General features: G+C 45.0%; 2 protein-coding genes across 5 annotated transcripts in view; both read right to left on the bottom strand.

Annotated features, from left to right (window-relative positions):
• Nucleotides 1–11,481, bottom strand: part of LOC138164969 (protein zyg-11 homolog A-like) — a 29,697-nt gene extending 18,216 nt beyond the window's left edge. The window contains exons 1-3 of one of the 3 annotated variants that reach the window (XM_069092979.1): nucleotides 11,258–11,481; nucleotides 8,291–8,456; nucleotides 1,579–2,333 (exon numbers count right to left, since the gene is read on the bottom strand). In XM_069092979.1, coding sequence (XP_068949080.1) covers nucleotides 1,579–2,333; nucleotides 8,291–8,456; nucleotides 11,258–11,347 — 1,011 coding nt within the window. In that variant the 5' untranslated portion in view covers nucleotides 11,348–11,481. Of the gene's footprint in view, nucleotides 1–1,578; nucleotides 2,334–8,290; nucleotides 8,457–9,985; nucleotides 10,120–11,257 lie in introns of those variants that run through there. The other 2 variants (XM_069092977.1, XM_069092978.1) reach the window with 2 other exon arrangements.
• LOC138164975 (sterol carrier protein 2) overlaps nucleotides 1–27,121 on the bottom strand; it is a 465,527-nt gene that overhangs the window by 148,663 nt on the left and 289,743 nt on the right. The window lies entirely within an intron of this gene.

Below are 27,121 nucleotides of genomic sequence, written 5' to 3' on the forward strand. Positions count from 1 at the left end.
ATAAAAACTTTTGAAAATATTTCAATTGAATACTATTCAACAGCCTATAATTGTAAGTTTTGCAAAAATGGCAAATATGAAAGAATGATACAAGGACAGATAAAAGGGAGAAAGAAAAGAAATCCTCTACCAAAAGGGCATTACAGAACAGATAAAGTGGGGCAGCTAAGTGGTGCAGTAATAGAGCACTGGCCCTGGAATCAGGAGGACCTGAGTTCAAATCTGGGTCTCAGACACTTGACACACTTACTAGCCGTGTGACCTTGCAAGTCACTTAACCCCAATTGCCCCTACGAAAAGCAGAAAAGACAGAACAGATGAAGATAAAAAAAACCCAAGACATGGACTTTTTACTCTCTCTCATTGACTACTCCCTCCAGTCCATGAGAGGAACAATATTTTGAAAAGTTATATGATTTCATCAGTGTTGGTATTCTCTCCACCAGTAAAGATTCAGAGTTTCTTCATTAGTTGTCAGGGCCAAGATAATTTATCACATGAGACCATGAGTCACAAGGGCTGGTTCTGGTAAAAAGAATGCACAGCCCATGGCTTGGTAGGCCCTGGGCTCAGCAGACACAACCGTGAAGAACCCAATCACCTCCAAGCTACAAGGAAGCACTCAAGGATGTTAAATGGAAAGTAACTCATGAAATGTTATGGTTAAAAGGCCATTCAACAGTAGTCCATAAACTCAATTGTCAATAAGGTGGGTACAGTAGATCTAGTGCTGGACCTAGAGTCAGCAAGACCTGAATTCAAATCCAATCTCAGATAAATATTTTCTGTGTGACCTTGAGCAAGTCACCTGACCAGTGTACCTCAGTTTCCTCATCCATAAAATGGGGATAATAGCAATCGACCTCATTCTCAGCGTAGCTGTGAGGATCAAATGAAATAATACTGGACAAGTGCTTTGCAAACCTTCAAGCAGCAGGTAAATGCTGGCAGTTACTCTCACTAGACTGTGAGTTCCCAGAGAGCAAGGCTGGCTTTTTGCCCTCCTTTGTATCTCCAGAACTTAGCACAGAGCCTAGCACATAGTAGGTGCCATAAAAGCTTGCTGACTGACTGAATTGGGGGGGAGAGTAAATGTGGCCCCAAGGTAACTGACGTGCCCACGGTCCCCTCCTTCCTGACACTGGTGCCAAATGTCCCAGGGCCCCTTTTCCTGAATGGCCTACAGAATCAGTCTATCTTCACATGCCTCAGAAAAGCATGTCCCCAAACTAGTCTGTAGGAGGTCAGCTCTTTGAGGACAGGATCAGGGCTCTAGAAGGCCATCTGGTACAATTCCCCTATTTTATAAATGAAAAAAGGCAGTAAATGAGAGAGGCAGGATTTGAACCCAGCTCTTTCCACTGAACCATGTTACCAAGTGGGAGCTAACTTCCACACCTAATCACACCTGGCCTTCCTCAGCAAGGGCAGAGAAGCCTGCAGAAAACCACAATCATGTGCCTCAGAAAGCCTACCAGGCCAGGTCTGGCCCTGACAAAGAAGGGCATCACTGCACAGGCAGGGTATCAGGTCTTTCTACCTTCACCAGGGACCTACGCATGTCAGACTAGAACACACCATGAAGCTGGGGTCTGAGGTAAAGAAGTCAGAGTAGCCAGCATCCGTAGCTAACAGTCCCACGAACTGCATTGCCGGCCGCTGCCGAACGAAAGCTTCCACAGCCTCGTCGGTGATATGTTTACCCCCAGAGATATCTAGCGACAAGATGTTCGGCAGGATGTCTGTCTGCTGCAGCAAATGAAAGGCCAGGTCCGAAGTGAACTGCTGATCATCAGAAATATCAAGGTGAACCAGGCCTCGAAGCTCTCTGATGACATCCAGGATCTGGGGCGTGGTCATCGTCAGGCACTTCAGATAGTGCATAGTGAGTGATTTGAGCCGGTTTTTGCAGGCAAGGAGTGCAGAAAGGTCAGAGACTGAGGTGTTGGAAATATCCAGACTTTCTAATCTCGGCAGCAAAGCAACATCTGCCAGGTGCCTGTTCTGAAAAGGGATGTTGGAAACACTTAAAACTCGAAGCCCGGCCAGCTGGCTGAAGCGTGGCACCGTGGCCTCTACAGTCGGCAGAGTTCCCGAGTTCAGCACGAGGCACTGAAGGTGTTTCCGGGCCCAAGGGCTGCTGCCAAGGCCATTCAGGATATCTGGGATGGGGAGGTCTGCACTCACACCAGCAGCATCCAGTTCAATAATTCTGTGATGGCAGAAGGCTTTGTGGAAAGCGGTGGCAGAAATCTCAGCTCTCCGGATGCACACTTGCTTCAGCTGCATTTGGTTGCCTTGAAAAATGCCCACAGTTCGATCATTCAGCTTGCCTGCAAAGAAATTGTAATCCAAGCCTGTTAAGTCAAATACTTAATTACTACTTCTAGGTTAGATTTTAATCACTTTATGTCACCAAAGGGCCCCCTCCCTTGCACTGAAAAAGTAGGAGATAAAGCCCACCTGGTCACATACACATCAGATGTGTTAAACTTTGATAAAATGGTTTTTCCCTCTTCTCTGGTCTCTTTGGATCCGACTGTTCCCTTGCCACCGTCATGGCCCAGCTCAGACCAACCCTCTGTCTCCCCTGGATGTGTTGTTCCCTTCATAAGAAGTCCTTGTAGGGCCCTTTGGTCACTGTCCTCCCAGCACTTACCAAAGCGCTCTGCGTATAACAAGTACTTTGTTTTTTTTCTTTCTTTCATCCAATAAAAATAAGATAAAATGATATTTTAAAATGAACATAAAGGTCAATCAGATACTGAAGTTCTTTTAGGGGAGGCAACATGTTCAGTCTGATGGAATTTAGAGTCAGAAGATCTGGATTCAAGTCAAATGACAGTTATGAAGCACATGACCATTTTTATGGTGAACAAAGCACCGTAACTGTCATCCGCATGCATGTGTGTGTGTATGTGTGCAAGTGTGTGTTTTGTGTGTGTGCGTGTGTGTATGGGTGGGTGAGCATGTGGTTCTGGTTAGAGCCCTTTTAAGCCTCAGAGCCCATATTCTCCAAGGAAGAAAGAAAGGTCCAGTTCAGAAAGGACAAGTGATTTGCTCATGGTCACATGACAGTGACTAAAAGTGTCAGAACTAGGATTTTAACCCAGGATTTGGGGCTCCAATTTCTCTACACTACTCTTCCCATTTCTATACAATGCCTCTGAAGCTTTTAGGAATGAAAAACAATTTAGGAATATAGCATGAGACTGAGGTAGCTATTATACACACACACACACGTGTACACAAACAAAGAATCTAGTTTCATAAAACCTAAGAGTGCCTCCCCCCTCAACTAATCACTAGGTATCACAAGTGTCTTTTAAAAACTACCCCAAATCCCCACTAAGAGAAAAACTAATTTGACTTTAACTTCAACATTAATAACAATCAGGCATGCTAATGTACTGTTGATGGAGTTATGAACTAATCTCACAACTCAGAAAAGAAATCTGGAACACACAGAAGACTTACAGGATCTATATCTGAAGACATCATAGACAGAGGCAAAGGACCCACGCGGTAGCAAAGAACTGGAAACAAAGTGGGCACCCACCCATGGGAGAAAGGCTGAACAAATTATGGTGTGTGAACAAATTCTATCTGTAATAGAATACTATCCAAAAAACAGAAGGCCAGCTTCAGAGAACCCTCGCAAGACTTGTGGTGAACTGATGCTGAGTCAAGTGGGCAGAACCAGGAAAACTCCCTAAGTGATTGGCTACAGGCAATGCAATTAGCAATGACAGTTCCATAAAAGTGATCATGGAACAAGCTTTTCTACCTCTTTGGGGAAAATGAAGACAACTTTCCAGGCAGAACCAACACAACAAAAATCTGCTGTGCTTCATAATATTTGTCATGAGGGAGGGTTTTCACGGGCAGGTGGAGGGAATGATAGGAAGTGCTGCAAAAACAATGCAATGAAACACTTAGAAGTATACACAAGCGGGGGCAGCTGGGCCACACAGTGGACAGAGAACTGACCCTGGAGTCAGGAAGCCCAAGTTCAAATTCAGCCTCAGACATTCACTAGTTGTGTGACCCTAGGCAAGTCACTTTACCGCTACTGCCTCGAAGAAAAATTTAGAAGAGAACTGGAGGAAATTTAGAAGGGAAGTGATAAGTGGGTCAGTGTTGATACCAGATTAAATTTAAAATAAATTAAAACAACAACCTAAATGTAATAAACCAGCAGTTTCACATACATTCTCTTCCTGGACTTCTTCATATATGCAAATGCTTGTTTGATGATTTTTCAAGTTCATAATAAAAACAAGTATGCCCTATTAGGACAAGGAAATCACAAACACAAACAATAACACTGGAGAAGGGAGTGCAGGAAGAAGGAAAATTAGAAAATGCTGCTGTTAATCTTAGTTCTAAAATGAAACAAATAGAGGTACAGGATTCCTGCCCAGTATTTGGTATTGACCTCACAGATATTTTAGAAAGAAAAGCATAAAATGTTAGCTAAATATTTTAATGTATATTTTTTGGCCCAGATTTCACATAAAACCAGAAATCCTTTTATGGGATCCCTGACAAACTGTCATCTAGCCTTCAGGGTAGGACCTGTAACTGACAGGGAACTCACTGTACATATTTTTTAAAATCAATGTTGCTTTAACATATGAACCCCTAGCAGCACACAGCCAATCAACCCCCGCCCTCCCCCCAACCATGAAAAAGGGCAAGTCAAACAGAACTGACTTCTATTATAGGCAACTTTACATTTTCATGGTTTTCTATTCGTTAGAAGAAAGGAAATGTGTGGGCAGGGTGGGAAGGAATGTATCCAGGGTTTCTGATCTGAGTCCTTTTGCCATTCGGAATTTTACCAAGTTGTGGTAATCACCTACACTGTTCTTTTGCTGGTTCTTTGTCCATCATGCATCACATCATACCCAACACCCCCTATTTCTTTACTTGCTCATTACCACAAGGTGCTGGAACCACCATTTTTAAAGACCCTTCCAAGGCTACCCTGTATGCCCTCCCTTATCCCCACAACTTACTAGAAAGCAAATCTCAGATGCCACCTCCCACCAGAGACCCTTACTCATTTCCTCTCATCCTCACTGCTAATTATTAATTTTCCTCCCTCTCCAAATTATGTTACATACACTTTGTATATGGGGCAGCTAGGTGGGGCAGTGGATGGAGCCTTGGGCCCAGAGCAGGAAAGATTCATCTTCCTGATTTCAAATCTGGCTTAAGAGACTTACTAGCTATGTGACCCTGAGCATGTCACTTCACTCTGTATGCCTCAGTTTCCTCATCTGTAAAATGATCTGGAGAAGGAAATGGCAAAACTACTCCAATATCTTTGCCAAGAAAACCCTAAATGGTGTCACAGAATCAGACACAACTGCAAAACAACTCACAACAATACTCTGTATATGCATGCCTGAGAAAGAGAAGTCTATTAATAAATGTTTGTTGAACTGAAGAATTTATTTGTGCTATATGCTATATGCTATATACGCTATATGCTCCCAGTAGAATATAATCTCTCAGAACATAAGGGATTTTTTCGTTTTTGTTTTTGAAGCCCCAGTGCTGGGGAAGGGCTCGGAGCCCTGTAGACATGGGCTCCTCCAACCAATGCACAAATGGATCCAAGGTCAGACAACTAATGACATCAAAGAAATTATCCAAAAAGATGCAAATGAAGAAATAGGAAATATGAGAGATGTGGACAAGAATTTCCCAATATTAGTGATACTGAAGAAGTAAAAGTGCTTCAAGAGACAGGTAACAGTTGCATGTCCAGTAAGGATTCATTTGCCAGTCTTAGTAATAATGCAGAGCACCCCAAACAGCCAGGAGGGAGAGCCCTCTCAATTCTGAGGGGGACACTGGTGAGCAAGCTACACCAGATTTGTTTGAGAGAGGTAATGTCAGAGTCTGTCAACATGACAAGATGGACAGAGGCAAAAACAGATGGAAATTTTACCTCTAAAATGACGTAACGAGCTTTGGAGGAATACTGTTTGCCAAAGCCGCCAAGAAGCCAAATGGTAACTTGTGCGCTCAGTACACCAGCTTTCCATTGCTGTGTAGACTTCGGTGAAGATCCAACAAATTTTGCTTTAGATAAAGTGGTTGAGCAAACTACTTTAATGTGTAACACTAGAAGAAGCTGTGGTAATTCTTGACAATCTCTGTTTGTTCCTGTGCTGTAACTGATTCTTCCTTCTCATCATTTACATCCTCTCCAGGCTCCACTCTTGCCTCTCTGCCCTTTCTCTACCAGGCCAAAGAAGCCTTCCCATAAGCCACCCCTACAGCCCCTTCCTCACTTAGCCTTTCAGAGGGTCAGTTTCCTTGTCTGCAAATGACTCCATCTTCCAGAGTAGCTTGTGGGGATCCAAGGAGATACCCGAGGAAAAAGAGCTTGGCAAAACTCTGGTGACATAAAAACGCCAGCTTGGGGCAGCTAGGTGGCACAGTAAGGAAAGTGCTGGCCCTGGAGTCGGGAGGACCCGAGTTTGGTTCCGGCCTGAGACACTTAACACCCGCACAAAAATACTAGCCATGTAACCTTGGGCAAGTTACTTGACCCCAATTGCCCTCCAAAAGGCAAAAAAAATAAAAAATAAAAACGCCAGCTTATTGTCATGATATGGCTGAAATGTCAAAACAAAACAAAAACAGAAACATCTAGCACAGCACTTTGCACATATTAGGTCTACCCGAACATCTGCCCCGGGTTCACACTGGCATTTTATCAGTGTTAGGAATTCTATGCCACAATAGCAAAAAAATTCCATATACTGGGCACTTTGGGGTCCAGACCTGCACTTCATTGGTGTGGAAAACCCCCCCCCAAACTGGTCTAAGTCTCAGAAAGCTGCCCAAGAGCACCCCTAGTCATACAACATGGGCTAGAGACAGGACTTGGACACAAATCTTTCTGATCAATAGCCACAGTCTCCACCAACTACCTACTTTGTAATGGTGCAGTGATGCTCCACTATATCCATAAAAATCACAATTTGCAATTTCCAGTCATTGGGCACAGTTTAACTGCAATTTTTTTTGCTATGACAAAGTGCTGCCACTAATCTTTTCATAAACAGGTTTTTCTTAGGACCACAAAGATGCTAATGGGCTTTCGGGGTCATTTTGTCTCCTTTTTCTAAGGTCCCTCCCAGTTCTAAATGCTTCAATTATGTCTTTCCCCTCAGTTTAAACCCAATTTTATTCAACATTAATTAAGTAACTAATATGCAAAGGCATTAAACCAAGTGCTGGGGATACCAAGACAACAATGAAAAATCAGCGCCTCTGAAGACGGACATTAACTTAAATTTAACACACATGAGAAGGAAGGAGGGGAATGCAGATCAAACACTTGTTGGGCAGTAGCTGGCAGGGTTTCATAATAAAGGGTCGATTCTTTTTTTTTCTTTTTTGGAGGGCAAATGGGGTTAAGTGACTTGCCCAAGGTCACACAGCTAGTAAGTGTTAAGTGTCTGAACTCAGGTCCTCCCGACTCCATTCACTCTATTCACTGTGCCACCTAGCCACCCCATAAAGAGTCAATTCTAATGCCAAAGGGTAGTTCTGCTGGCTCCTTGGGAAGTGTCCACAGGAACCTGGAACTTGGTTTCCTTGTCTGTAAAACAGAGGGTCGGGGAGGGGTCTAGGGGCATAAGATCTAGCAAGATTCCTTCAAGTGCTAAAACTATGATCATATTTGTCTGTGAGCTTTCTGGAGAGATTCCCTGCTGCCCCAGAGCAATTCCAAAGATTTTTAAAAGAAGCAAAAACCTTTTAAGTTTTCCCAGTCTCAGAAAGGTGAAAACACTAAGAGCCTTGAAAGAATAATCCTCATCCCTTAGGTTTACACAAATTGACATTTATTCTGTCAAATTTACTTTCTCCAAGGTCTGTAAGATCAGCTGTGCAGGGATTTCTATCCTCATTTTACAGATGAGGAAACAGAATTTCACAAATACTAAGTGCTAGAAGAGGAGACTTGCCCAGCCCCAAAAGATCTGCATGACAAACCCTGGAGAAATTACTTCCCTTTTGTGGCCCTCAAGCTCCTGGTCTGAAAACAAAGATGGCACTACATACTACAAGACCTGGAAAGCTCCTTCCCACTTCTGGGTTTCTACACTTCTATTCAGTTTCTAGTTCATTTCTCCACAGGCCATCACAAAACATATTTCAAAGATATGTCTAATTTGTAATAATTTTTTGCAACAAAGCCATGGATCCTAAGCCTTAGCCAGAGCGATTTCGACTGCGATAGATACCAGATAAACTGTATTACCATGAACTGTCATCATATGCAGCAGTCGATCAGCTACTTCCTGAGGGAAACTTCCCAGCTCATGCAGGCGCAGGGTTCCATCGGGTCTTTCTGAACAGAACCTCTCCAGGTCAGTAGCCAGGACAATCAGGCAGATATCAACCAAGGAATAGGGAGATGCTTCCTCCTACCAAATAAACCCCAAGAAAATACATTTTTTTAAAACAAAGAAACCTAAAATTATTGAACGTTACATTAGTATTAACTAGCCAGTTAGTTTAAACAAGTGACTTTTGACATTTGTGATAATGTAATTCAATACATTCAAAATTAACAAACATTCATTAAGTACCTAAGGGTAGGCTACTGTGCTCAGTCTTGAAGATATGGCATGTATACAAATAAATATAATACAAGGTAAAATGTGATAGAGCAAAGAAGAATTCAATCCATGCTTACCTAATACTTCATAATAAAAAAGGGGGTCATACACACCATGTGCCATTTCATACATGATGATAACTGAAATAAATCTCCCATTCACCTCTTCTTACAACACCATTTACGTCAGTATCAATGTAATGCAGGGAGATAGGATGTTCTCCAGATTATGGCTAACCAATTTCATCTACTATAAATTTTAGAAATGCTTCTAGTCTAAGCTTAAGATTCTTTATCTCATTCCCCATCAACCACACTCAACCTTTTCCTTCTCTTCCTCAAACCCCCATAGTGATGGCAGATGACCTACTTCTTCATTCAAATTCCTCCTCCAAAGTCCCTTCCCTGGTTGCCCCCTTCCCTCTTGCTTGCTCATCACTCCAGCAGACGCTACCCCCAACACCATGATCACCCCCACCTCCACATTCTACCCAGTGTGCTCAAGCTAGCCCTCCCTCTCCCCTAATGGCTCCTTCCAATCTACAAGAATGCTCAGACCTTCCTAATTCTACAAATAAATACTTCCCTTGACCTTTAGGCCGGTTACCATCATTCCATTTTTTTCCTCTCCTTCATAAACAACTTTTTTTTTGCTTTTTGGAGGGCAATTGGAGTTAAGTGACTTGCCCAAGGTCACACAGCTAGTTTTTGTGTTAAGTGTCTGAGGTCAAATTTGAACTCAGGTCCTCCTGACTCCAGGGTCACTGCACCACCTAGCCGCCCCCTAATAAACAACTTTCTTAAAAAACTTACTGCCTGATAAAAACCAGTCCTGTCCTCAAAGGAGCTTCCATTCTACCAGGGAGATTCAATACATAAGCAGAGGAATGGAGTGTATACACACATCCATGCACGCACACGCGCGCACACACACACATACACACAATGATATAAGCAAAAGCTACTCTCAAACTGGTGATTAGAAATAATCAAATTCATTGACACCCCCCCCCCATAATCCCTAACCTCTGAAGAATTCAACACTATCTGACCCTCCCTTCCCACTGGATCATTTAATCCTGTGGTTTCAGACACACCACATTCCTGGTTCTCCGTCTATGCTACAGTCGTTCCTCATGGGGGTACACAATGTCCCCTGATTCTCATAAGGTGGGTTAACTACCTAAAATCCCAGCAGCCCCAGTGGCCCAAAGCCACTTACAAGAAGCCTTCACACCCACACCGTCAGGCCTCACACAGTACTTGGCTAGCCCTTCTACCGGGTACTCAACATATTTATCTGCAGGTCTCATTACTCTACTAGGCAAGTTATACCTTAAGACACATCTCAACTCTGCATGTCCTCACACAAGGCACCGCACCGTGTTCTATGCCTGAAGTTTGCTCAAGTATATTAAAATGTATACAGGATCTCAAAGATATAAAGCCTAAGCTAAGATCTTTGCAAGAAAAAGGCTCCAATTCAAAAGACTTCCTGGGCAGGGTGTTAGTGCTCTTCCCTTGGGTCAGAGGCTAAGAGGAAGACGCAGTGGAGACACCTATTCATACAGGAACAGCCTGTCTAATTCCAGGGCTAATGAGGGATGCAAGCAGAGAGATTTGTGTTGTTTGTCCTGATGCTGAGAATGGCTTGGGTTTAAGTCTTGGCTTTCGTGTTATGAACCAGGTTTGTTGTATCGCCCAGTTGGAAAAGAACAGTTTCTTTCTGAGCTCCTAATTCTCCCCTCAGCTCCCCTCAAAAATGAATGACTGGCAGGGGCATCATCTGGCGGGACATAAGGCAGAGAAAAGAAATTCAAGTTTCAGTGAAACTGTTTGAGAAACCCATCTTGGAAGTCTTCCCCATCACCCAAACAAAAAGCTTCCCCTCTCCTCTCTGCATAAGCATAGCCCTACTTAACCATCCAAAACGCTCGTGGTCACGTTTTTACCCGACCAGCTAAGACTTTTCAGCCCTAGAGACAAGGGATCACCAGGAGGCTTTTTCTTTTTAACTGAGTCTTTAGGGGAAGTATGAAAAGATTTTACTTTTCCTCCCAGGCTAAAAGTAAGTTTAAAAATGATCCCACATTATCAAGCTGGTTAGTTTGTTTTTCTAACTTGAGGGTCCCCAGTACAAGACAGGAAATTCAAAGGCAGGTTTCCAAGCCCTCGGGTCATTCTACAGCCATGAACAGACAGACAGATGGCCCCTCCCCAAACCAATCTCTCCCCCGACCACGACTGCCCGAGGACGAGTCTCCCGTTAGACTGGGCTCTCGCCGAGGCCAGGGCTTTGCACAGCGCCGGACATACAGCAGGCGTTTACTAAGTGCTTCCTGACTTACACCAGGGTTTCCCCAAGCTGCCTCCCCCTCCCCCCATCTCCACCTGCCGCACCTTCATCCCACCCCCACCTGCCCCAGGAATAATGAGAGTCGGCATTAATTAGGCGCCTCCTCCGTGGCCGGCACTGCGCTAAGCGCAGTGCTAACCTCACCTTGCTCCGTGCCCCCCCGCCCCACTCGGCCTAACTGGGGGATGCCCCTTCCCCTCCCCGGCCCTCCCAACCCCCCCCCCCCAGGGGAGCGGCGGCCGCTCCCCCACCTGGACCACGCAGCAGCCCGGAGGGTCCTCCAGGGCGTTCGGGGTGACGATGGTGCGGGGCCGCAGCCCCGGGTGCAAGAAGTGCACCATGGGGGCCGGGCCCGGGAGGCCTCCCGGAGGCGCCGGGGCCGGAGTCCGGACGAGGCGGCGGCCGCCGGGGCGCGTGCTAGGCCGGGGCCGCCCGGCCGTGACTAACGGCCACCACCGCCGCAGCCGCTGGTGCCAATGCCGCCGCTGAGGGGAAACAGGAAATCCGGCGGGGCGGGGCGAGGGGCGGGGCGGGGCGGGAGGCGGGGCGGCCGCTTCTCCTTAGGCAGCGCGGAAAGAAGGCGACGCAGCGGCCGCAAAACGAGACTGAGGCCTGCGCCGCACCGGGCAGCTCGACCGACTGAGCAGGGGCCCGCCCCTATAGGCAGAGCTCGCGAAGTCCCGCCCCTCAGGGCCGGCGGAGCTCGCGAAGCTCCTCCCTTTAGAGGCAGAGCCCACGAAGCCCCGCCCCTCCCAGGCTGCTGCCAAAGCTCTTTTCTCATAGGCACAGCCCGAGAAGCCCCTCCTCCTATAGGCAGAGCCCACGAAGCCTTTCTTCCCATAGGCTGAGCCCGTGAAGCTCCTCCTCCCAAAGGTAGAGCCTGCGAGGCCCCGCCTCTCCCAGATAGGACCCATTAAGCCCCTCCTCTCTTGCCCGGCTCTCGAACAAGCCCCGCCCTTCACAGGCAAGCGCCAATTAACCAGCACTTCCTTAGGGGGAAGCCGGGAATCTGGGCTCGGATTGATGCATAAAAGCAAAAACCGCCGTCCCAGCCCACCTGAGGGCTCCTTTCCTAGCCCTTTGGGGAGGGGGAGGGATTCCCCAGTGAGGGCATGTAGCGGCGAGCACCCCAGCGTCCCCGGGGTGGCTGCCAATACAGGTTCTTATATCTGCTTTGTTAAAGGAAAGCAACTCAAAATGGGTTAACAAGCTTACTTTAATCAGTCAAATATGTATCATTTACCTAGTTCAGGGGCAAAAGGTCAGCACCCTGAACTTCAGAGTATACAGACAGAATTATCAAGACAGAAACAGATCAAGTAGACAGCTTTCCAAACTGTCCAACCATTACATCCATACCAAATCAACATCTGGGTTTTTCAACAAGGGCTTCCCAAAGTCTCATCTGATCACATCACAGAACACTTCTCAAAGTGAGCCTTCAAAACAAAGCCTCAAATTAGGGTTCATATAGCCTCCTCCTGGCTCAGACAATGTAACAATCTTATTGACCCACTGGCCAATCAAAAAGTATCTACTGAAAAACAAGCCTCCCACCCCAGACTCCCGGTGCACTTTAGCCTAGGGGCAGGGAAGATCATAAAAATTTACATTCCCATTACAGGGCAATCCAGGGACTTTCCCCAGGGTCACACAGCAGGTAGAGGTGGAGGCTCATGAAGAGAGACCTTCCTCTCCACCCCCACCCCCCCCAGTTCTCATCTCCTGGACTGCCCCAGTCTGTCTGTCACTGTCCTCCCCCCCAGCTTCAGAATGCTCTTCCCAGCGCACAAGTCTGATCTTTCACTCAATGGGGTCCCTATCAACTCCAGCATCAGCAGTGACAGCAGGGGCTTTTAACATCCTGCCAGCAGTCCTGCCTTCCCAGCCTTCTCACATCATGTGATCCACGGACAACTCGGGCCTCCTGGTCCCTCGGTCTCCGAACTCCGGCCCTTCCCTGGTGGTCCCCCATGCTGGGGATTTCCTCTCTACCCCTCGGGCTCCTGGCTTCCTTCGAGTCTCAGCTAAAATCTTGCTCTTTCTGAATTGTAGCCCCTTCCCTCTAGAAATGGTCTTCAGTTTATCCCAACTAAAGGTACATGTAGCTAGTTGTTTGCATCTTGTCCTCCTCCTGCCCCATTGGCCTGTGAGCTCCTTGGGGGTCTTAGCACAGTGTCTGGAGCTTAGTAGGATCTTAATATTTGTTGATTGATTGAAGTGGCACTTGAACTCTTCCTGACTCTGTGTCTAGGGCTCTAACCCAGAGCCCCCAACCGTGACCCTTACCGAGTCCCCAGCCCCCCAGACTCTAACAGAGCCCCCATTTCCACCTACAACAGCCTTCTCCAAGTCTTGCCCTTGAGATTCAGCATCCTGCTGGTCTGCCCCCCACCTTGGCGGGCTAGACAATGAAAGATTTGGGGGTTATTCTTCCCCAGGTATATGGTAAAAGAGAAAGGTCAAAGAAGGGCATGGTAGGATAGATGGAACATTGATAACTATCCAGAAAGAGAAGGTTAAGTCTTATTTTCCTCTGATCAAAGAGAATGATCTTTGAGACTGTAAGGTTCAGCACAAAGTGAGCTGGATCTGAACTGTTCAAACCTCTGGTGGTTCCCTGGAGCCCCAGGCTCAAGGACAAACTCCCTCCTTTGGTGTTCAAAGCCCTTCTTATCCTAGGCATATGTTCCCCCCCTACACACACACACACACTCCCCTCCCCATTCTCTTCAATCCAGTGACACTAACCTAAAAAAATTATCCTCCCTCTCCTAACTATTTTCACAGGCTGCCTGCCATGTCCCAAGGGCTCTCTGCCTTCATCTCCCTGTCTAGGCTTCCCAGGCTTCCTTTAAGTGATACCTTCCACAAGGAGCCATTCCCCATCCTCCTCCATGCCAGTGCCCTCCTGTTACTTATTCTGTCCAATATATTCCTGTCTGTCTCTTGTTTGAATCTAGTTGTTTACATATTGTCTCCTGAATTAGACTGCAGGGACTGCTTTTTGCCCCCGGGCAGCAAACAGCAGGTGCTTAATAAATGCTTGTAGATTTGAAGAATTGGGTTCAAAACCTCTCTGTGGGGCATTCTGGGCTTTTCCCAACGCTACCCTGGCAGCTTGCTCCAGTCCTAAAATTCATACACTAGAAGTGTACCCTGCTACCCCTGCGGCCTCTACATCTGATTAGAGGGCTCCCCTTAGCACCTCCATTTACAGAGGCCAGCATTATCTTCATCCCTTCCATGTTGTACTCTTGACTCTAATGCTGGCTTTCCCCCATTAGATTGGAGCCTCCTGGAAAGCAAGGGCTCTCTTTCTACTTGTATTTGTATGTATAGTGCCTGGCATATAGTAGGTGCTTAATAAATGCTTGTTGCCTGATTCCAAATCTTACCTCCATACTCTTAAAACAGAGGCATATTCTCCTACTGCTCCTGGTTCTGCCTCCAGGGTCCAACAGTGCAGTGGGTCAGTATATAGTAAGCTTCTACTATGTGCCACACACACATACCCTGTGCCACACCCTACAGGTACAAGTACAAAGAATGAAACAAACAATTCATACTTCCAAAGCGCTGGCATTGTAACAGGGGAGACAAACAGGTACATACATATAGAAATATTTCTAGAGGAACTATCATCTTCCACATGTCAGCCCCTCAGGCCTTTGAAAACAGAGGTGGGGGCTCCTCCCTCACCTATACAGCCAGCCTGGCCAAACAGTGCTCCTGAGTGGTTACAGATGACTCTCCCCATGTTCCAAGCACTGGGCTGAGGGCTGGAGAGACAGATATAAAAGGCAGGCCATCAGCCTCTCTACTGCTCAGGTCCTCCATTTCTAAAATTTCTAGATGACATTGAAGATTCCTTTTACCTCCAAATCCTGAGAAGAAAGAAAGAACAGCATTGTCCTTGAGTACAAAGCACTTGGCTGAAATTCACCGTATCCTTTGACACTGAAAAGAGTGGGTGGATGGATGGGATTGCTGATCCCTGCAAAAACCCTCTAAAAAATTACAGGAGATTGGAAGGGTGTCATGGGAATGGCAAAGGTCCAGATTTTGCAGGGAGAGGAAGAAAATGGAGTCTGAAAATTGTAGGCCAGTGACCTTGACCTCAATTGGCAGCAAAATCTAGAATATATTATTAATAAGAGCTAGTTAGCAAAAATCTAGAAAGAAGCAAGTAGCACTCTCAAGGAGGAGATGATGTTTAGTCTAGAACAAGTCATACCAAATTAAGCTTATTCCCCTTTTTGAAAAAGATACAAAATGGAGAGCATAATACTATTTATCTTCACTGTAATCAATTGCTTGTGGGAGTATCTATTATTTATCTTAGGTAGGTAGGTGGTTCAGTGGTTAAAGTGCTGAGTCTGGAATCAGGAAAACATGAGTTCAAATCCACTCTTAGACATTTATTAGTCATGTGACTGGGCAAGTCATTTAACTTTTTTTTTTTTTGGAGGGGGGAAGACAGGGCAATTGGGGTTAAGTGACTTGCCCAAGGTCACACAGGTAGTAAGTACTTAGTAAATAAGCTAGTATCTGAGGCTGGATTTGAACTCAGATCCTCTTGACTCCAGGGCCAGTGCCCTGCATTCACTGTGCCACCTAGCCTCCCCAAATCACTTACCTTCTGTTCGACTCAGTTTCCAGAGGCAAATAGTATCTACATCCCAAGACTGTTGTGATGATCACGTGAAATAATGGTGAAGTGCATGATACATATTAAGTGTCATGTAAAAGTTATCATTCTGTGACTCTGCTCGCCATCTCTATGACTTCCTCAGCCAGAACACCTTCCCAGTCGAGTCACCACTGCCTGAGTATCTATATCCTCACAGTAACAGAATACGATAGAGATGGATGGTCTTATCTCTTTTGTTTTTATCTCCAGGCCCCAGCCCAGTGCTTGGCACATGGAGAGTGTTTAATAAATGCCTTTCCTTCCTCTGTAACCAATCTGGCTGGCTGTGCAGGTGAAGGAGGAGCCCCCACCTTTGTTTTCAAAGGCCTGAGGGCCTGGCACGGGGAAGATGGACAGTTCCTCTAGAAATATTTATATGTGTACCTGTTTGTCTCCCCAGCTGAAACGTCAGCTCTGTGGGAGTGGGGATTGTTTGTTTTCTTTCTTCATGCTCCCAGAACATAGTAGCTGCTTAATAAATGCTCCCTTGATTGTACTGCTGGATCCCAGAGAGCAGAATTAACTGTTGGAGAACCAAAACCCTCCGTTATACACGAGCCCCAAGAAAACTTCCTGTTGGAGTCACATGGTGGTGGTTCAGAAGCCACTAAAATGAACCCCCACTGATGGATATGTATTTTCTGGGTCAAAAGGGAGTTGTATAATATACCACCGGTGGGGAGAGAAGAGTCCCAGGGAATAGGCATGATTTGAGAACACAGAGGTGTGATGCCAAGCAAAAGCAACTTCCCAAGGTTCAAAACACCAGCATAGCTGCTCGCTCTCCATTTTATTCAGTGACAAATTAAGAACAGAGAAAATCAAAATACAGCATCATTCAAAATACGGCATTCACCAAGGGTAATTCAATAATCTCCAAGTACTACTCCACCCCTGGACATTATAATTCATTTAGTCAGCCACAAAGCCCCTCTTCTCAAATGGAGATTAGTTTCCAGTCATAAGTAAAGTACATTCATTTGGTCAATCACAGAGCACAAAAAAATCAAAAGTTCCCCACCCTTGGATCATAATTGAATCTACCTCAGAGTTACAACAAGCTTAAGCACAACATTTAATACCCAAAGAGAGGTCTTTTCTTCATCTTGACCTGAGGCAAGTTCTCAGCAATCTTTGTTCCTGGGGAGACAAAGCCTAGCAAGGCCACAAGATGCATTGCCAGTGTCCTCATTAATTCATTCTCTGTCTGCAGAACAGTCCTAGGACCCCTGAAAACATTAGCAAAACCCTCTTCCAGGATCTCTGTAAACATACAACAAGAAAATCCTTCTTTAGGGCTTCTGAACCAACAGCCAGGTTCCAGGACTCTGCAACAACAGGATTGTCCTTCACCAGTGAACAAATCTGGCAAAACAACATCAAAACAGACAGACAAAGTACCAGTATAATAGCCATGTCTCCTCAGTCCTTGGCAGCTCTGGGTGGCAGCTCTCAAAAGTCCTGAGCAGTTCGCTTGTGTCTCTCTAAATTCACGTCACCAGCTCCTCCCAGTTCAGCCCTCTCTTTTCACGTCAACAAGTCCATCCCACAAGTGGGATTCACAAGTTCTGGGTTTTAACACAATCAATCCGAAAACCAAACCAATACAGGGGATCTTTAAATTCTATAACTATTACAAGAGGGAAAGGCATACATAGGGAACATGTATGTCTGGGGAACATGCATGAAATGGCTCACATATAGCTTGGAAATTCATACAAAGAAGACACTGAAAGGGTACAGTGTCCAGAGGACACTGACATGATCTTGTCAGAAGCAATGTTAGTATAGTACCAACACTACCCCAAAGTCCCCCTGGGGTCACTTCCCCAACTTCTACTCAAACTGGCAAGTTTAATCCCAAGAGTGTGGCTGACTATTACTCTCCTCAGGGACTGAAGTTTCAGTATTGCTGTTCATGAGCCCCCATCCAGTGTGTTACCCACTATCAATAAATCAGTAGATATCTACAGAAAATTCTTACTTTATGTAAATTCACATTTCAGCATTTAGAGAATGCTTTCCCAAAAAAAAAAACAAAAACAAACCCAAAACCACATATGTTAACTTTACCATACAGTACTGTGTTCTCTCTCTCTCTCTCTCTCTCTCTCTACTTCTGCTCCCAGCTTAGCATCCCATAGTCTTTCATTCCTCCACCAAAAAAACCCTCCAAGTGAAAACAACAGCAGACATGTGGAAGTCTAGACCTTCATCACCCTGATAGCATCAAATTAGAGACTTGGCTTGAAACCTCAAGCACCAAAAGAGGAGACCTTTGCCCTGCTCTGCCTAGCCACTCGTGGGTCTGTCTTCCACCTGTCCGAACTCAGGTATCACATATGTGTCCCTTAGTTCCCTGCCCCCTATGTCAATCTTCTCCTGTCTGTTTCCAAGTCCAGCCCTAATATGACTGTCCTGCCTGCCCCATGTTTTTCCTCTTGATTCCAATTAGGCTCCTGTGTAGCTAGCCCTGGCCCCCACAAGCTCCGCCTTCTGCTTTCACTTCTCCATCTCCAGCCCTGACATGTTCTTGAACCATGTGCCAGCACCTTCCATCTGGGCACAAGGCCCCTTTCCTGTCTTCCTCCCTCCCTTCCCCACATCCACAGGCAAATTTGCATTTTGTAAAAATCACTTTATAGAGAGGTCAGCAGAAGTAAAGTGAGAACTGTCGGTATTAGCTTTTAGAAAAGAAATTTACTGAGATGGTATAGTAAGAACAGTAATCACAAACCAATCTCCTCAAACTAGGGGCATGCCCTCCACTTACACTTACAAGGTCCCTAGGAGAGTGGGCTCTAATCTAGAATATGAAGACAGTGAAGAACATATAGAGAGAATTTCCAAGAGCTACCTCCCAGCTCCTGGGGCTGGAAGTCATCATGAGGTTCCCCTTAGATGGAGCTCTCTGCTGAGATCTGAGTATCTTTCCAGAGTCCACAGCCAGCTCTTTTATCCATAGAGAAGGGTCATGATTCCTGAAGACACTGCCTTCTTCAATGGGAAGACATCAGGGAAGAGTAACATCTCTGGAGAGATGACTTTCAAGCCCTTTTCAGTGTTGTTCAGCCACCTTTGGTTTCTACCTCTTACCCCTGGCACCAAGAAGCTATAGCATGTGCAGTAGCTGGTTAAATTAGAAGGGTTAAACCAATTTAATGGTAATCAACAGGCCTCAGACCCATTGGTCAGTTAGGGGATGTCTACCCCAAGCATGTGTAGACTTCTCCCAGCAGATTGGGCAGATGAGAATGATTTGTTCCAATGACCATAAAGGAGGCTGAAGTAGGTGCTGTGGAGTGCTTAGATCTTGGGCAAACATCAAAGACACTGAGGTCATCTACATGCGGGGACATTGCTGGTCATCCTGACTTTTGTCTTGGCACTGGACTTCCATGAGAGAATGAGGCTGATGACTTTGTGTAACTCTACTGCACTTAAATCCAATTCACGCACAAGTCAAGACATCACATCTTTAAAAACAAAGAACAAAACATCTTTCCACATCTTCCCACAGGTACTTTCTCTGTTAACAGCCACAGACAGCACCTCTAAGGGAGTCTGCGACTTATTTCAGTTGCTTGTGGAAACTCTGATGGCTCTTCTGACCTCTTAAGGTCTCCAAGGTCATAACCTGGCTGATTACATGTCTGAATACTTCATAGCCTACGATCCAGGAAGAACAAGAACAAAGCAAATCTATTCACTGCGTGCTCACAGACACATGACAACTCAGTGGGGAAATGCCGTGTGTTCCTGCTGCCCTGCTTAGAAGATCATAGCAGTGCTGCCTTGCTCACAGCTAGGGAGGAAAAGAGAATGAGAGATTGTATATTCAAAATCACTTCTGGCTCAGCACCTCCTGAGGAACCAATTCTTTCAGTTCTCCTAGCAAACTAGGAGACTTTTTCATCACCACATAGTGCCAATCCCTCATTACTCATGGTCAGAAACCTGCTTCCCAGAGTTCCATGTGTTAGATTGGAACTGGGCAGGGAATATCTGCATATACTCTGTATGACCCACAAGGAAGGGTAGATCCAGGCATGCTCAAAGGTCTGGGTCCTCAATGGCCATTATATATTGTGGTATTGATTTGATTCCTGTGCCCAGAGCGGGTGATTAAAAAGTAGGTTTGGGGTGGGGGTGAGGAGGAGTATGAATGGTATTAGGCATATGGGAAGATAGATGACTAGATGGGATGTAAAATATGATTTGGGATTACCCTCTTCTCTCCTCAAAACCATCAATTAATTGTTAATTAATGAATGGGACCACAAGGAGGGAGTCCCTCTGGATCAAATGGGGGTCAAATATGTCGAGTTCTTTGGATATTTACTACTACCACCATGGTAGCAAATGAAGATTAATGCTTTAATCATCCTTTAATAAAGCACAGAGAGCACAGAGGCAAAAAGTGAGGAGGGAACAGAGACAGATATCAAAGGACAGGCAATGGGGTGGTGGAGGAAGGCAGTCAGCATGGGGACAAAAATGGGGAGAGTCACTTATGTAACTGCAGATCAGAGTTGGAAGTACTCACCTTGGACCTGTAGGAAAGGGCAGAGTGCTGGGGGTGGGGGCAGGGTTTGGGGACTCATTTTTGTAGGGTTTGGTAGAGGAAAAATAAAACTTAAAAGTGCTTCCTTAGGGGTGGCTAGATGGCGCAGTGAATAGAGTACTGGCCCTGGAGTCAGGAGGAAAAGTTCAAATCCGACCTCGGACACTTAACACAAAACTAGCTGTGTGACCTTGGGCAAGTCACTTAACCCCAATTGCCCTGCCTTCCCCCCTTCAAAAAGCAAAAAGAAAAATCTAAAAAAAAAAAGTGCTTCCTTAGGATTAGTTCATTAACATAGCTCTATCATCTCAAAGTTATCAGCAACACCTGGCATTCTGCTGGTCTTGCTATGCATGTCTGGAGCTTTTCTGAGGCTTATAGACCAGGGCAGTTAGCAGGACCAAGGGGTCCTTATAGTAAGGTGTAGCTGGCTTCCCTTGAGTTGAGTTAGCAAATAGATTTAGGAAGTGGTTCCCCTAATTTATGGGACAGATAGTAGATGACTTCTAGGTTCCCCTTTGTTATCTTCCTGCTATTGTGACTTTATTCTAGCTACTTACAAACTTACTATACCAACTAAAAGGGGGAGGGGATGGTCAGGTGCGACCAGAACAAGATACAATTTTAACACAGCTACATAGTAAGTTGGTTGAATTTCTACCAATCAAGACAGCTCACCTCAAAGGGTACATCCTCCTTAAAGAGAAGTTGTAACTCTCAGGAGTTTCTCCAACTAACTCAGAGGAGACCTAAATACATATTTTCCCTTTAAAAATTATTATTTAAATAAACACTAAACAAAGAAGTGAATGTTAATGATGGTACACACTCTTGGAGAAGATGCCTTCTTGGAATTAACTATTCTTTTTCAGTCTAGTTCATTGTGAAAAAAGTGGATTAATTATATATTATTTATATTATTATTAATTTATATTATTTATATAATTATATACAAAATATATCATTTATATTATTAATGATTATATTATTTATTATATTAATATTATATTGTTTTGGTTAATAAAAAGATATTTCTGCTATCACCACAATGCCCCTCTAATGAACTAGTTACTAGCTATGTAATAAAGGTGAAGGAGAAAGCCAGATCATTATTACTGTGTCTAAGTATCTGAAGAGCTTTCACCTGGCAGAAAGACAGAGGCTTACTCTGGCTTGAGAAAACAGAACTCAAAGTGATGGGTCGAATTTACAAAAAGAAAGACGAGGCTTGATATCAGGAAATTCTTCCTAATGGTGAGAGTTGTCCAAAAGAGGAATCTTCACTTTGGGAGGTTCCCTCTCTCTGGAGGTCTCAAACCAAGGCTGAATAACCACTTGTTAGGGAATCCTTTTCCCACAGGGGTTGGGCTAGATGGCCTCTGAGGTCCCTTCCAGCTTAAAATCTTGATTCCTCTTGATCCTGATGTAGATTGCTACTTTAAGATGAAGTCACTTTTTCTCTTTTTTTGGAGGGTAGGGCAATTGGGGTTAAGTGACTTGCCCAAGGTCACACAGCTAGTTTTGTGTTAAGTGTCCAAGGCCGGATTTGAACTCCGGTCCTCCTAACTCCAGGGCCGGTGCTCTATTCACTGTACCACCCAGCCACCCCCAGGTGAAGTCACTTTGAGAGTAAAAAATTTAGTGGGTTCCTAATGAAAAAATAACACTAGTTATTCGTCACACTCAGGTCTCAGAACACACTCTAGGTTCGGAGGGGAAGTGTGACCTGGATTCAGACTAATATGGCAAGCAGGGGTGGTGGGTTCCTGGCTTGAAGAAAATACCAAGATCAGAAAGACAGTTAATATGCTCATGGAACACAGTCCTTGTCTTCTTAGGTTTGTAATCCAATACTTGCAGTAAGCAGGGACTGTCTCATTCTTTGAAGACTTGAAATGTCTGGTCACAATAATAATCCAGTTTGAAGGAAGCCTTTCACATCCAGGATCTCATTTGGGCCTTGTGTAACTGGGAGTCCCTATTTCAAAGAGTTGAGCTCAGGACCTGGACCAGTGTCCCTTAATGCACCTTTTGTTTAACCAGGAATCTGGGTCTTGCTTTCATTTTTAGAACTGGAAGGGGCCTACGGAATTGCCAAGTCCACTCCCTTCTTTTTGTAGGAAAGACCTGAGGCTCAGAGATGATGGATGGGACCTGCCTTGGGCCGGAGTAAGGGGCTAAGCTGGGACTGCAGTCTAAAGACTTGACTGAGTCCAAATGCAGGGCTTTCTACTCTTCTCCACTCCCTCTCACCACTCAGGTGATGACCTCTCAACTGTGATTTCTCAACTCTCCTTAATAGAGTTGAAATACCAACATTCATTCCAACAGGTAGCAGGGACTATTGATCTCTCTCTCCTTGCTAGGGGCAGCACTTGGATTTACACTTTCCCCTAGATGGCTCTTAAAGTAACCCCAGGTAACTTGGATAGCCCTAACCAGAATTCCCAGGAGGAATTGGACTGGACTGAGAATTGGGGAGGGCCTGGGATAGTTTCTTGAAACTTTAGATACAAGTAGAAAGTTGTAGAGAAGATAAAATAACGTTATTTATAAAGTGTTTTGTAAATCTTAAGTTGGCATGTAAATATTAGCTATCAGGTGATGGTGAAAGATGGTATCATCTCATAAGAAGTCACCCTGTGCTAATATAGAATTAGGGAGACCTGCTTATAAGCTACAAGGGGAGATTTTTTCTTATACTGCTTGGTGACTGTTCAAGAGGCCAAGGCTAGTGGAAACTAGTATATACAAGAGAAAACTTCAGAAACAGAGATGCTTATCTTTTTAAAAATTATTTTTTTGTTCTTATATCATTTACATTTTCTCCTGTGTACCACTTCCCCCCCTCCCAGACAGCCATCTTTAATTTAAAGGAAAGAATAATGTACGATATTGCTACACATTGTGGATGAACATTTTGATATCTAAAAGAGGAGGAAAAGAACTGTTTTAATATAAACTGCTAAAATATGTGTATGAAGATGCAATTTGGATATTTTTTGTAGAGAAAATAACCTGTGGTGTGGATCTGAAAATTCTGAACTCATTGTCAGTAATGTGAAGCCTTGCTTGCTTGGGAACAGGTTAATGTTTTAAGAGGAAAAGAAGGATATTTTACACATTAAAAACTAGATAAATGTTAAGTGAGAAGAAACATAGTTTCACTACAGAAAGAGATCACTGTATTGAAGATTCCAGAGGGCCTTCAAAGCATGATGGTAGGTCAACTCATGTACAAATAACTGTTTTATGACTGAGGGTAAAACTAAGACAATGAGAGACCATGTTAACATTTGAAGACTAAGGTATGATGGAGAAAAGACTGCTGGGTAGCTTGGAGAAATCTGAGAAGCATTGATTTTTCTAAAGTAAAAGGTGAATTACTAGGAGTCAGAAAAGCTTTCATTTAACAGCAGCTGCTACAGACACAGAGAAAGGCGCAGGACGAGGCAAGAGAAAGCAACAGAACATTGATGTTGTTGGTGGGGATGAGGGTGGTGGCCATCGGCAACGAGCTATCCCTGGAGTTCTTCAGAGTCGCCTAGAGCTGGAGAAAGGCACAACTTTTTATGAGGATTCCTTGTCCTCTGCTGGCACCTCTGGTTTGAGAAGCAAAGTCTGGCATTTGCTGGGGCAGGTGTCCCGGTCAGTTGTCTGGTCCTTATAGTGACTTGCCAGTTTGTTGTGCTGTTCTGCAGCTTTCTAACTTAGAGAACTGTTATTCGCATTAAGGGGCTGTACTTTTTAGTAGCCCTAATTGAAAGAACTTGTAAATGCTATGTTTGAGTAGAGAGAAGAGGATTTCCCCAGGGCAGGAGGGGTGAGGACAACACAGAGCAGAGAGTGGTTCACAGGGTCTACTGTACATTGTAGCCCACAGTCCAGAATTGTAAGTTACCCCAAGCATGACTTTGCCTTCCCCATGTGTTTTCAGACCAGGTTCTCATAAGGGTGTGCCCATTCTTCACCATATCTCTTGAATGTATTGTTGGGAAAACGTGATCCAGGTTTGACTGTGATATATTTTATTTTTTATTTACTTTCTTTAATATTTTAATGCCTGTATTTTTTTTTGCCTTATTAAGTGAATGGTTATATTTAAGATTGAAAACTGTCATTATTGTAAGTGACTGATTGTGTAGAGAGAAAACATACTGAGAGTTTGAGCTAGACTGGTGAGTAGGGGAAGTCTATTTCCCTTCTGCAGGGTTACACTTAGGACTCTTGAGTTTGCAAGAAACCCTTTAATGGAGGCTTGTTTCTGGGAACTTAAACCTGAAATCTGGAGTAGACAGTGAAACCCAGAGAGGGGCAGTCCCCTAACTCCTGCCTTCACCCTGGGGGACTTACTGCCTATGAGGGGCACTCCTTCAAATGCCTTAACTTCCCAGGTCCTTGGTCTACTCTATTCTCAGAACCTGATCTTCAGCCGCCCCACCTCAGTTCTACACAAGGATGGTCACACCCTAGATCTCCTTCCTACGAGAGCTGCCGGCCCATACTGAACTCTAACCACTTATCATTAACCATTTAGCATTTTTGCTGGCTGTCCTCTATGCGTGGAACGTTCTCGCTCATGTCTGCTGCCTGGCTTCCTCGAAGACCCGACTGAAAGCCATCCTTCTGCAGTAAGCCTTTCCCAATCCCATTTAATACCAACCAAGCCTTCCCTCCATGAATTCTCTCCAGTTTGTCCTTTCTATATCTTTGTGGACACAGATGTCCGTATTGTCTTCCCTGTCAGAGCTTCTTGAAACAGCAGGAACTAGTTTTGTGGTGGCCTTTTGGCTTCTCTTTACATCCCCCAAAGAGGTGGCTGGTGGCCTAATGCAGAGAGTGCTGTACCTGGAGTCAAGATCTGAGTACAAATTCTGCCTCAGACACTTCCCAACTGTGTGATTGTGGGCAAGTCACTAAACCACTGCCTGCCTCGGGTTCCTTACTTGTAAAAAGGAACCGATAATAGCACCTACCTCCCAGGGTGATAGTGAGACTGATGAGAGAGTTGCAAAGTGCTGGACACATAGAAGGTGCTTAATAAAATGTTCATTTACTGAGGATCTCCCCCCACCTATCTGACTGGAACTTCTCAATCTCTTTAGCTGCACCTTGATCTACTTCATGCCTGGTATGGTGCCCTCCAAAGCTGTCCTGGACCCTCTTCTCTTTTTGGTCTATACAACTTCACTCTGTGATCTTAGCAACTCCCATGGGTTCAACTATGATCTCTATTCAGATGATTCCCAGATGTACTCACTAAGCCCCGATCTCTTCTCTCCTGCCTTCCAGTATTGCCTTTGGGACCTCTCAAACTGGACGCCCCATAGGCATCTTTAACTCAGTAAGCCCAAAACAGAACTTCTCTTCCCCCCAAACCCAACCCTCTTCTGAACTCTCCTTTGACTATGGAGGACATGACTACTGGTTACCAAGACTCAAAACCTCAATGTCATCCAATGCCTGCTGTTTGCTCATTCTTCCCTTCACACTTCTAGTCTTTGTCTCCTCTCCCCCACCACTGACATCACTCCCTCTCCTGGGATTACTGCTGTCCCAGGTTGCTGGGTGGGTTGCCTCAAATCTCTCCAAAGACCCATCTTTCACTGAGCTGCTGTCTGTGTTAACTCCCTCCCACTCAATAAATTCCAGTGTCTCCTACTATCTCCAGGATCAAATGGAAAATCCTTTTGTTTTTAAATCCCTTCAAAATTCAGAATCCTTCCTACAATGGTCCTGGCCAGTAGACCTGAGTCTTGTTTCTGGTCACTTCCTTCCACCCACTCTAGCACCATTTGGTGGGGAGTGTGCTTGTAGAATCAATGATTGTTAAATGATTGATTGGAGGTAAGCTACTACCACCATCTGCTGACAGTTTTGGAGAAATGCAGGAGTCTTAGGCTGGAGGGCTGAGCAGAGGCCGAGAGCCACTCCAGTGGAGAGCCTGAGGAAGCAGCCTCGTTCAGGGAATTAGAGAAACCCCAGAGATTCTCAGCACTGTGTGTGCCCAGGCTACTCAGGGAGATTTGTTCACCGGCTATACATGTGTTGTTTTTGATGGCTTCTGACAGGAATTTCATTCATTTCTCTTAAATTTCAAATAAAATTTGGCTAAGCTTTGGGAACCTGTATGCTTTTAAGTGGAGTTGGGTGACTATGCCCTAATTTGGGGAAGACTTCAGATACTGATGTTCCCAGGTTATCTGGGTAAGACTGATGGGCCCGAGAGAATTCTCCCAAAGCATACCTGGTCATGCAGGAGAGGACCCCTGACACAAGTGGTCCTTACTGCAGTCCCAAAATGATCCTGCAGTCAAAACTTCTCTTTTGACAGAGGGCTGGATAAGGGAAGGGACTTATCCAAGGTATCAGAACCCGAGTTCGCCAACATAGATGAAAGCATTTGAATGAACGAAAAAGCATTTATTAAGTGCTTGCTATTTACAAAGCAGTGTGCTAGGCACTGGGGATACAAATTGAACAGTAAGACGGTACCTGCTCTCAAGCTCACATTCTAACGTGGGAAAACAACACACTGGGAGGTTTCAGTTGCAAGTCAGATGAAAGGGTCCCATGTTCTTTAAAAGGACAGTGGTAAAGCAGATGGTATCTCCACTGATAAAGACCTGAGATTATGCCATTGGACATGCCAAGGACTGGTAGGGAGGACTTTTTTTTCCCCAGGTTTTATGTAGATGGGGCTTCTGAGGATGTAGAGTGGGGACGGAGCATCTATTCTGGCATTGCTTCCCTGGATGATGGCTAGAAGCAGGGTCAGTGCTCTGGGGGCACTGTTTTCCGGGGCTCTTGGGTGCAGAGTTCTGGGCATCAAGGAAGCTTATTAACTTTGTCAATGAC

This window comes from Petaurus breviceps, unplaced genomic scaffold (genome assembly GCF_028583685.1).
Source record: "Petaurus breviceps papuanus isolate PSGF00001 unplaced genomic scaffold, PetGlider_PUasm1.0 207, whole genome shotgun sequence".
Lineage (NCBI taxonomy): Eukaryota > Metazoa > Chordata > Mammalia > Diprotodontia > Petauridae > Petaurus > Petaurus breviceps.